Source organism: Thamnophis elegans, chromosome 9 (genome assembly GCF_009769535.1).
Source record: "Thamnophis elegans isolate rThaEle1 chromosome 9, rThaEle1.pri, whole genome shotgun sequence".
Taxonomy (NCBI): domain Eukaryota; kingdom Metazoa; phylum Chordata; class Lepidosauria; order Squamata; family Colubridae; genus Thamnophis; species Thamnophis elegans.
Window position 1 is genome coordinate 17476510 of NC_045549.1, and position 12679 is coordinate 17489188.

The 12679-nt window shown below is 40.0% G+C and overlaps 1 protein-coding gene across 1 annotated transcript in view; it reads left to right on the forward strand.

Annotated features, from left to right (window-relative positions):
* GRID2 (glutamate ionotropic receptor delta type subunit 2) overlaps positions 1-12679 on the forward strand; it is a 1047867-nt gene that overhangs the window by 666355 nt on the left and 368833 nt on the right. The window contains 1 exon segment of the mRNA XM_032224334.1: positions 11138-11311. Within this exon segment, the coding sequence (XP_032080225.1) occupies positions 11138-11311 (174 nt within the window).

The window sequence follows — 12679 nt, forward strand, 5'->3', positions numbered from 1 at the left end:
TGATAGGTATGATATCTTACATTTACAGATGAAGTGGTTAATAATCACTTTCTTTTATTCTATTAACAGCTTAGCTAATTAAAACTGGAGAAATTCAATCCAACACCATTTTACCATTCTGATTAGAGTTGGATGACCAATACACTTAATACATTTAAATAGATGTATGTATGTATGAATGTATGTATGTATGTATGTATGTATGTATGTATGTATCAGGGGTGGGTTTCTCACCCCGTTCCAACCGGTTCGGTTGGAACGGGGCCGGCGGCGTCCTCGTGCACGCGCGCAGTGCACGCATGCGTACTAGTGTCTGCGCGACGCTCCAGCTGCTCCTGGAGGATCGCGCAGGCGCTGTATGCGTCCTGCGCATGCGTAGAAGCGCAGAACTCATCAAAACTGGGTAAGGACCGTGGGCGGGGGGGGGGCGCGCCCTTCGCCGTTCCCGGAAGTTACTTACTTCCAGGTTCGCCAACCAACTGGTTCACAGGGACTGCCGCGAACCGGTTGAAACCCACCCCTGGTATGTATGTATGTATGTACAGTATGTATGTATAATGTGGTGGCTCAGTGGCTAAGACACTAAGCTTGTTGATCAGAAAGGTCAGCAGTTTGGTGCTTCGAATCCCTAATGCCGCATAACAGAGTGAGCTCCTGTTACTTGTCCCAGCTTCTGCAACCTAGCAGTTCGAAAGCATGTAAAAATGCAAGTAGAAAACTAGGGACAACCTTGGTAGGAAGATAACAGTGTTCTGTGTGCCTTCAGCGTTTAGTCATGCCAGCCACATGACCATGGAGACATCTTCGGACAGTATTGGCTCTTTGGCTTTGAAACAGAGATGAGTACTGCCCCCTAGAGTCTGAACAACTAGCACATATGTGCATGGGGAACTTTTACATTTATCTTTTATGTATGTATTGTGATTTGTATACCCTGCCTTTCTTTTAAGAAGGGAAGTATTGCACGCTTCTGCTCAAAACTCAGAAACAATTTACTGTGTATTCAGAGCTAGAATAACCGTGAATGTTTCAGAGCTGGGAGAAAATAAAGGAATGTTAGAAAGTGATTCTTACCAATCTTAACATTAAACTGTTCTCCTCAGCTATGGAGAAGGAAAACAAGACTCAAAATTTTGAGTGGCGGTTTTTGATGTTCTTAAGAAAAAATTTGAGAGTACTTTGGTTTTCTGAATTCAACTCTATATTACCCAAATCATTTGATCTGCAGCATCAAAGTCTGACAGAAAGACAAATATTCATTCACAGTAATCTCACCTTTCCATTAAAAGCAGCTTCTAACCATAGAAACAGATGGTAGGGACGACATTAATATTGCTATAAAATACAGTCGGATAAGTCAGTGCAGAAAATTGCTATTAAAAATCCACTTTATTTACCCGCTTCTCAGAAAAGATGGATAATGTTGACATGCTACCTAAAATTAAACAGATTAGGTGCCAAGATGAACATATTTGGGAAGGTATGTCATAACTGAAAGGGCCCTCTCTCTATTTCCAAGTGCCTAGCATATGGAGCAAAACCCAATTATAGAAATTCAAAGCAGATCGTGCTATAATTATTGTGAGTTCATATAGGAATCTTTCCTTAATATAGGAGATAATCAGAAATAAGTAAGAAAGGAAATCAGGAATGATGATGTGAAGGAAACCAGGAATGGTGATGGGAAGAAGACAAATTTTAACGAATGGATAGACATTAGGTATCACTCTAGACCAGTGTTTCTCAATCTTCATTACTTTAAGGTATGTGGACTTCAACTCCCAGAATTTCCCAAACAACATGCTTCAATGAAAGTTGAAGTCCACAAAAAGTTGTCAAAGTGGCAACAAGTGGAAGAGGCTACAATTCTCTTTAGATCCTGGTGGAGATATCTAGTTCAGGAGTGTCAATCAGATCCTGGAAAATGTAAGAGGCATCGCTTCGGCCTTGTCTACCCAATGCGAATAGGAAATATCAGGCAAGCATAGCTTCAGCCCGGTCTATCCAGTGCAAAGAGGAAATCCAGTGCATTTAGGGGAGTGGCGTCAAGCACCACGATCCAGACCTTCCGCGCAGCCCTCAAGATCTGGCTCTCCCAGCAGGCCTGGGAATAGGTTTCCAATCACCCGCCCGAGTGTTTGATTGCTGAATGAAAGTTGTGTTTTATCATTTTTCTTTTGTTCACTAATTGTTTGTTTTGACCTTGCACTTCCCCTCCCCTGTGGTTGTAAGCCGCCCTGAGTCCCCTCAGGGAAAAGGGCGGCATATAAATCCCAATAAACCTCAAACCTCAAACCTCAGACCATGCCCATCCAGTTGGCCACACCGATCCAGACAACCATGCCTGCCTGGCCCCACTGAGGTCAACCACAGCCCTGATGCAGCCCTCCATGAAATTGAGTTTGACACCCCTGATCTAGGGTGTAAAGTGAGAAGAATCACCCTGAAATAAAGAGTTTCATAAACAGTGTCAGGGTTCCAAATAGCATCCAAATGTAAATCAGAGTCCAAGGCAAAGTATTGCTCAAAATTCCAATTTATTAAGAGAACCATGTTGGCACATTTGGGAAACCTGAATCTGAAAGCTTTCCGGTTTCCCCACACCCACAAGCCCATCCCATGGTCCAATCTCCCACTGCCATGCTGGCAGTTCTACCCATCCAGTTCTGGTCAGGTGCAGAGGTGTGAAGACAAAGGATGACCTTAGCTTTCTAGAAAGAATTTTGTTATGGCTACGTAGCATCTAACTCCGTACAATCCCCCCTCCCATTTTCCCACAATAGAAAATGCATAGTAGAATAATAGAAAGTCTGGCAGGCCAAAGATCCAACAGAAAAGATGGCTGCAGGCCTGACAAACAGGTTCATGTGTTAACAGTTGTCCCATGGAGACCTGAGGTGGATTTCTTTTCCTTCTCACCTGTATAGGTGGTATACCTCAATCTTGGATTCTCTACCAGAGGCCTGAGGGATTGAGGGTTATGTAGGATCTTAGCTGCTCCTCTGCACGCTTCTAAACAGACAGCTCTGAAGTTGTTCCTAGAATCTGTTGGAGCTCTTCTCCCGGCTTAGGAGTCTCAGGCTTAATGTATTATTTAATTGATTCATGAATAAATAAATATATATTCATCTGTCCATCCTCAAAGCTTTACGCCGATAGGAACTGCTAAATTTAGGATTACTCCGAAAGCTTGGAACACAAAACTTCTAACCCCAGGGACCCACCCTGATTGAATCCTGCAACATTATCCCAGGACACCTATATTCACCTTCATTTATCTGACTTCCTTAAAAAAATTGTTTTTCCATTCATAGCCAAGTGGATATCTGCTTCTTAATATTATATATGCTATACTTTCTTTTCCGTTGCATCGGTTTTGTAAAAATGACTAATACATTCTCTGAAAACTTCAGCTCCAATTATATTGCTGCTACATAAAAATGGTTTATATTTTGTAAAAACTGGTAACTCTGTTCTCCATCTTGTGGCTATTTGAAATGATACAGACTAAATGATAAGACGGTTTTGTAAGCTGAGAGAAGCCATTATCTATGGTACATTAAGGATTAATCGACCAGAAATTCAGAATATTACACTGGACACAGCTGATGCCAGGTGTTATTTTGTTTCCTGAAAAATCTATATTTCATAAAGAACAAAAATAACAGATGGCTTCAGAAGCCTATGACAGTCTATGAAGAAGAATAAAATAGACTTAGTGTAGTCAAGATGATTGATGTTTAAAATGCATGGCTTTTCACATTTATATGCTGGACCATTAAAGAAATAAAGACTTAGTACATCTGACCCACTTGTGGAAACTTTAAATATAACCATGTTTAAGTAGCAACATTAATCATTATTTATACATTAATCTATGTCCATTTTTCATACATTATATTTATATAGTTGGTTAAGAAAATGGTGAAAGCAACTTTGAATTACAGCCAGTCTTTTGGTTATTTTCTTACATATGATTATTAGCATCATTATTTTTTATATATAAAAGATAGACCTTCAGCTTCATAGATGTGGACATAGGGTTGCCATGAATTAATGAGACTTAGTCATGTTCTTCCCTGCCAAAATAAAAAAAAATCTAAATAATTTGAATATGTTTTCTGATTAACCCTTCAAGTTAAAGCTATTGGTAGGGCAGGGTTTAAAACACTTTTTATTTATTTTAAAATATCAAGAAGCAAATAAAAACTACAGTAAAGGAACAGGTCTGACTGGTAATGCTCTGTAAAAAAAACCAGCCCACTATTCACTAGGTTTAGAGCAGTGGTGGGTTTCAAATTTTTTTACTACCTATTCTGTGGGCGTGGCCTATTTTGTGGGTGTGGATTAGCGGTCATGTGACTGGGTGGGCATGGCCAACTTGATGTCACTCACCCGGAGATGTCATGGATTGGGTAAAATGCAGTGAAGCTCACTTAACAACGCCCTTGCTAAAATTTTGGGCTCAATTGTAGTCAAAAGTCAAGGACTATCTCTGCCTTCCTCTGCATGGCAGTCTTGTCCTAGTAAACTCCTTCTCCTTTCTGGCAAGTTTGCTCTCTGTTAGAGGCACCAAAATAATCCAGACAACATAAGGTTTCCTGCTGCGACTTCCTGGGGGCGGAGCCTGTCGCCGAAGGAGCTCAACGGAGCCCCTCTCAGAGTTCTGGTCTGTATATCTAATTAAGATCAATAGATATCACCCCTTTCTGGCAGAAAGGGGCAGGCAGAAGCTCAGGTGCTAGGATTTTTTCGTAGTTCACAGCCCTTTTTCTTTTTTTTTGGGCTGCGAACGGAGAAGAGATCCAGCGTAACTGAGCTCTTATCTCCAGCCAGTTCCTCGCAGCTGCCTTTTTGCAGCCCTAGACAGGCGATCCCCCAATGATAAATTGCTTAAAGCAACTTAAGGCTAACACGAGCGGGTCTTACTCCTGTGATGTTTTTTTTTTTATAACTATCTAAACACCAGCCTTGTTTTTCCTTTGAAACTTCTTTGTTCAACCGATTACAAAATGGCGTTTTTACTGTGTTGGTGATTGATGACGTAACTAACCAGCTTTATCTCCCCGGAGACTGCTACTCATTAACAAGCAAAATCTACAAATAATTTATTGAGAACTGACCAAGTGAAGACACTGTTTATCTGTTTATTCTCAGCTTTTATCTATAATGCCTCCCAGGTCTAAGCAGGCAAAAAAATCCCCCCCGCATGTGCTTAAAGAACTTGTTAGTAAATCGCTGCCTTTGCCTCCTACACCCCCTATTGGAGATTCCTTGACACAGGAGCTTTTTTTTCAAATACTCAATGACTTTAAACAAGAAATCAAAGAATTTGTGCTGGATTTATGCGACAAAATACAGACTAAAATTGCCCAAATAAAGGTGGATATGTTTGAAGTTATATCTACTTTGACAGATTATATCGAAGAAATGGAGACTAAACTGGAAACTTTGGAGGAGGCTAATTCTAATTTGACTTCCAACATCCAAGCATTACAACAAGAGATTAGAGATACTCAAACACAACTTACAATGATAAATTATAACAGAAAAGCGTCTGCAATAAGAGTCAGAGGACTGCCCGAAAAGGAAGGAGAGAACTTGAAATAGACGTTTGTAGAAGCTTTCAGCCAAGCGGTGGGAGGTCCGGGATTCAATTTTGATTGGAATATTCGAAAAATCTGTCGCCAGAATTCGTGTGTAGCAGAACAACGACAGCTACCAAGAGACATAATTATATACTTTTTCACAAGAGAATCCAGAAATGCGATCATCCAAAAGTTTCACAACAACAGGCTCCGAATCGATGGCCATGATTTGTTTGTCTTTAAAGAAATCCCGCTCCAGATGCTGCAAGCAAGGAGAGGCTATACTTTTTTAACCCAAGAACTTAGAAATCGTCAAATACAGTATAAATGGGAAGCTCCAGTTGGAATCACAGTTACACTCGAAAATCAAAGATTTCGTATTAATTCTGTTTCGGAAGCTCGGGACTTTTATTATAAAACTCTGAAGGTGGGGCTTCTTGACTCACTCGGAAATGCGGAGGGACAAGGTGAAGGAAAGACACGCAGCAATTCACTTGGTTACAGGAAGGAGGGAGTTGTTCTCCCCCTACTGGAGAGGCAGAAGAGCGGAAACTGAGGATTTAGCCATATTTTCAAAGCAGCGGGACACGTTGTCATAAGGCAGAGGGTTGCCTTCTCTTTCCGGAAGGGCAGAAGAGTAAAGAATATAGATCCAGCGATGTCTTTAAAATACTTTCTAAGCTCTTGGACTGATTAAAATTTTAGGATTTCTGTCTGGTATGAAATGGCAAAGCTGTGTACCGATGGGGAATGGAAAGAAGCATTGCTTATTTTGGACAGATATTATACGGGACTTTTATAAGACTTATTTGAATTTCAATCCAAACTGCACATGAATTGTTTTCTGTGAGGAAAGCGGGGACTAAGATTTATTTGAAATGCGGTTTGGGATGAATGGAGTCGGGAGGAGTGGGGCAGAAGGGAAGGTGGAGCGGGATATCGATGAAGGGATCTTGGGATTGAATGAAGTGGTATGGATTTTGGGCACATATTTTACGGATTTACATGCTTGAAGTACAACATAAAAAGCTCAGGATTTTAAAGTGAAGAGCGAGATCCTAATCTTATGGAATTTGGGCTTGGGAGGAATGGAGATGAGAAACGAAGGGTAGGAAGAGGAGTAGCGAAAGTATGATTAGACTGCTCTGTATTTGAAGATAAATCGATTTTTGTATAAACTAATATTTGAATATAAGGTTAAGAAAGGCTATCTGGAGAGTCTACAGGAAGAAGGGGGTAAATATCAAAGAAGTAAGGGACGAGGACAAAATATAAATGGAATGATTTACACTGTTTAAATTTTAAGAATGATGGGAGGCTGAGCATAATGCAAAAGATTTTTAATTTTTTTTATTTTTATTTATTTTTTCGTTTTTCTTTTTCTTTTTCGGAGTGTTCTTTTTATTTTATTTTCATTATTATTGTTAATAAGATATTTTAGAAGGTGAATGGTACTGAACTATGCCGGGTGTGGGACCTGGGAAGTCGGAGGGGATTAGGGAGGGGGGTTCATTGGGGGTGGGTGGGTGGGTGGAGATATAGTTTCAATATATAGAATAAGAAGAATACACTTGTATACTGTTGATCCTTATCTTTTCTTTTTATTTTTCTCTTTTTTTTTTCTTTTTATTTTTTTTTTAGGAATAGAGAAATGCACCAAAGTGAGAAGTAGAGGAAAGGAAGAGGGAGAAGTAAGGAGGGAGGAAGAGGGGAATGTAAGGAGGATGAGAGGGGAAGGAGGGTGAGGAAGGTGAGAAAGGAAGATAGGAGGGGAAAGGGAAGTAAGAGGGGTGATCGTTGGAGGGAGAAAGGAAAGTTGGAGGGGGAGAAGAAGGGGTGTATGAAAGTGATAGGTTATGAGTTGTGTTTAGGTTGGGGTTTTTCTTTTTTTATTATTATATTATTATTATTGCAAATATTCAGTATATAAGTGAATGTACAAAATTGAAAATGAAAATGAATAAAACATTTAAACAAGGTTTCCTGCTGCAGCAGGGGGTTGGACTAGATGGCCTCTGAGTAGCCTTCTAGGCCTAAATTGCTTTGCTGTCTTTCTTTCTTTCTTTCTTTCTTTCTTTCTTTCTTTCTCCCTTCCCTCTGCGGGAAACAACCAACCCACCCACTCCCCCCACACACAATAAAATATTACTCCCAGAAAGGCTCATTCCACATGCCTGCCAGATAGATAATGAGATAATGAGCCTTTAGAAAGTTTGGCTCCATTCACAAGCAGGGAATGATCCAAACTTTTTTAGAAACACAAAGCCCATATTGCACAAATCTCAAAACTTCAAAAAACATAGAACCATATGAGAATCCTATCTTTTATTCAGTTTGTTGTTCAGTTGACCCCAGAAACAAACTTTTGAATGTCACTTTGCAAACTTCCTTTTTCAATTTAAAGCAGGTTGCAATTTAAAGTTTGCAGCATTAAGACTTATAGACTTCAACTCCCAGAATTCCACAGCCAGCAAAGCAACCTTGGCAACTTTTTCTTTCTCCCTTCCTTCCTCCCCCCCCCCCCCGCCTCTCTCTTTTAGTTTTTAAAATCTCTTTTGCCTTGCCTGAACCAGCAGGGAAAAAGGGCTTAAAAAAAAACTTCTGACAGAGATTCAGGTGCATTGCCAAGCCACCATTACTACCGGTCCAGCGTGCCAGATTTTCACTATCTCTTCTGACATACTGGACAGCACTGGGAGGAACCCACCTCTGGTTTAGAGGTGCGGTTTAGTAGCTTGATGACACTGGAGATGGTCTCTGCTCCAGCTGTTCAAGTCTTAGCACCATGTGGCAGGATGAGTTCCTATCACTCACCTCAGCTTCTGTCCGTCAAACAATTCAAAAGCATGTTCTACGCAAGTAGATAAATAGGTACCGTTTGACTGAGGAGACAAGTTGGTGCTCTGTGTAAGCAGTCAGATTCCTGATGGGTCTGAACTTTCCAGTTGCAGTGCCCATTTGTGAGGCAGCTCCAGGAAATTATGTCGCCTTGCGTGATGCTGCAGGAAGAACCCCTCATCTTTCTCTCTGGTGTGAAGCCAACTTGCCCTCCTGTGATACGCCTTGGGTAGTGTGCAAGCATGTCCTACAAAAGGCCTGTTAACTTGGCAAACCAAACTATATTTTGCACTTGCATTGTGGTCTCCTGACTATTATAATAATGCTGTACACTAAAAATAATAACCTTACCAAGTAGCTAGTTCTATGATTAAGCCACCATTACTGGTAGGAAGGTTTTCTTTTTTCCCCTAACATTCAGTTAGAATTTGCTTTTCTGCAACTTAAATCTATTATACATGTCCTAGTCATGAAAAGACTTCGTACTTTTTGCATGGTGTCCTTTCAGGTATTTGAAAGGCAACATCACATCCCCCTTCAGTCTTTGCTTTTCAAGGCTAAGCATGCCCAATTACTTCCATTTCTCTTCATAAATCTTAATTTGTCCCTGATCGTCTTCGCTGCCTTTCTGAATCTGTTGATGTTTCTCTAAGTCGTTCTTGAAAATCCTTCTTAAAACCCAGAACTAAACAAAATACTCAAGGCTTCATCTGATCAATACAGAATAGTACGAAACTACCATGTTTCCCCGAAAATAAAACAAGGTCTTTTTTTAACTGCTAAAATAAGCCCTTGGGCTTATTTTTGGGGAGGTCTTATTAATTGTGAAGTGCAGGAGATGGAGAGTATGGTCACCTCATGGCTGCTGCTGTGTTGCAAAATTTTTGGGGAGGGCTTATTTTGGGGGGAGGGCTTATTTTAGCGCATGCACTCAAAAGCCCATTTTGGCTTATTATCCCGGGAGGTCTTATTTTTGGGAAAACAGGGTATTACTTTCTATAGTTTAGAAACAAAACTGTTCTTACTGGTATCTTAAAGACAGATTTTTGAAGATTTTCTTATTTCTTATCAAGAATTTATTTATATCTCACCTTTATTATTTTTATTATAACTCAAGTCAGTGAACACATATAATCTTCCTTGTCAACTCAGGCCTTATCACTACTGCCCAACTAGCCTGCCAATCACCGGTGGAGGACAAAAAGTGATGACACCATCCTGTTTTAATCCTATACACACCACCAAAGTGAACTCAAGACAGATTTTGTTCTGTTTCCAAACCACACTTATCCATGTTAGATCACCTCAAGCATTTTTTTTTGTCTATTTGGGTTAGTGCACTTCAGTTGTATTACAAGATAAGTCCAAGATTTTTTCCCCAGAACACTTTCTACTTTTTCCTGTGTTTTTTTTTTTAATGTGGTAAACCAAAGTACCTTTTTGCCAATAATCTAAGGAAGAAGGCTCATCACCACCTACTGATGCAGGATTTAATTTGGGTTGAAGTGGGAAAAGAGAGGATAGAAATGCAGATTACATACAATATAAAATAGATTATAACTAACTTATCAATTAATGTTGGTAAAGTATTAAAAATTATTGTGGTTGTTGAAACCTTATACAATTGCCTGAAACCTTTTTGCTGTTCAGCGATTTCTTCTTCAATGCTGTCTTTAAAGTCCTGGTTTTCGTTTTCCAAAACAGTCACTTTGAGATCTGCCATATATTGTCCTTGGAGATGGAAATGCTCTGATATTACTTTGTCCTGTATGCTCTGTCACAGAAGATACTTGTCTTGTTCATCATCTTATCCTTTCTCTCTATGTGTATCTACTTTCAGTGTGCACACTATCTCTCCTACTTATTTTGCTTCTCTGCCTTCATGTCTGCATGTGCAAAAAAACATTAAATAAGCTCTAAAGTGAATTTCCTTTGGGTTCTTCTTGGCTATAGTTTCCATTAAGCTTTAAGTCAGGGGTGTCAAACTCAAGGCCGACGGGCAGGATTTGGCCCGCGGGGTGCTTAGATCTCGCCTACAGGCCCGCCCTGGAAACAGTGAAGGATCAGCCTGCAGTGCCTCTGCCAGAGAAAACAGAGCTCAGGAGGGCTGCGTGCGGCCTTCCTGAGCTCAGTTTTCAGCCATGATGGCCTCCTGCAACCCTCTGCCAGCAAAAATGGAGCTCAGGGAAGCTGCACAGGGCTCACATGGGCTCCGTATTCGCTGAGAGAGAGCTGCAGGAGGCCATCATGGCCAAAAACAGAGCATTGATGAGTGACATTGAGCTGGTCATGCCCACCCTGGCCACACAACAGAAGTGGATTTCTGCTGGTTCACCCCAGATTGGGTGAACTGGTAGTGGCATCGGGATGCTCCGCCTACCCGCCCGGACGCTTCTGTGCATGTGAAAAAGCTTCTGTGCATGCGCAGAAGCATCAAGAGGGCATGTGTACACCCGAGCAAACCAGTAGTAAAATAAATTGAAATCCACCACTGCCACACACACCCAGCCCCCCCAAGGTCAAACAAAGCCTTGATACGGCCCTCAATGAAATCAAGTTTGACATGCCTGCTTTAAGTTGTAAAATTGTAAAGCACAAGCTTTTTGAATATTGATAGATATTTCAGCTTATTACACTAAGTGCATCCCACACCTTATACCTTACAGCAGGTATTTTTTAGTTTTCCAAATATTCTGTGCTTTATCTTACAGGAAATCAATGATGGAGACGTACAGGATCTGGTGAGAAAGTCAATTGGAAGATTAACAATTATTAGACAGAGTTTTCCTGTGCCACAGAACATCAGTCAGCGCTGTTTGCGTGGGAACCACCGAATATCTTCATCACTTTGTGACCCGAAAGACCCCTTCTCTCAAAATATGGAGGTATCTTCTGATCCTATGCCATAATCATTACTTAAGGTGGATGGGGAAAGCTTTTTATGTAATGAAATTTTTACCCATCTTATGCACTTAACTAGATGTTCATAAATCCAAACATACAAATGCATACATAAACACTCACATACCGTCCATAATGAAATCACATATATGCACAGCTTTCAGGAGATCAATATCTGTATTTGCTTTCCAAATATCCTTTCTCAGAAAATCTGCTGAAAAGGGCCAGACTTTTCAATTAAAATGTGATTTCTCATCCTGAGTGCCATTCAGCTGAAATCTCTGCCCTTATAATATTACATGAATGATGTCAGACTACAAGGGGAAATAGTGAATAGAGATTTGTTCAAAAAGTCACCTCAAGGTAAACATTCCAAAAAAAAAAACCCCAAAAGAAACTCTGAAGTCATGTATTTTTTTAAAAATACTTTTCTTCTTCTTTTTTGCCCACCAAAAGGAGTTTTGCACACTGTGTCCACTTATATCAGTTGTCTCAAACTTTTATTCCTACAAAAGGAGTTAACACTTAGGTTAACAATATCAATCAATGGTTGACAGTTAACTCTGTAAATGTATAGATTTTAGTAATCATAAGGAGGATATTTTAAGGTGTCAGATAGGTTTTTACTACACTGTTTAAAATATTTCAGTTTTTTACTCATTATTTCATAAGCCAAAGTCATTAGATCTATGAAATGCAACATCCATAGTTATGGTATAACTGAAATACTTTGCTTTATATGGTAATCAAGAATAGATATGATCAGCTCATTTTAGAAGGGCTTTCCATTCCCCAAATGTAAATTTGTTAAATGCAAAATGTAATAGATGGCACTGTACATGATACATAACATGTTCTTCTGACATATGGAGAAAAAGTCTTGGAATACAGCACATGCCTTAAATCAAAGGATGGTAAAAGCTTCTTGCAGAGATAGAAGTTTCAAAATTCCTAACTAGGTTTCAAAAATACGTTTGACGTTTTAAGACCAACATCATGAAGAAGGAAGGAAGGAAGGAAGGAAGGAAGGAAGGAAGGAAGGAAGGAGGAAGGAAGGAAATAGATTGATACTTGTCTTCACAATCTAGTTCTTGGTAAGAGAAAAATATGCGGTAGACAGCATCATCACCAGATGGATTCATAACTGACAAACACACTCAGCATGTAGTCCTCAATGGAACTACATCTACATGAAGGGAAGCATGAAGTCGAATTTGGGCACAGGTTGGACTAGAAGACCTCCAAGGTCCTCTCCAGCTTGTTATTTGGTTGTTCTGTTCATCTAAATCCTGAATTTAATTATCCTTTTTGCCATATCTGTAAACTTAGTATTAGATTTGGAGGGATTCCAC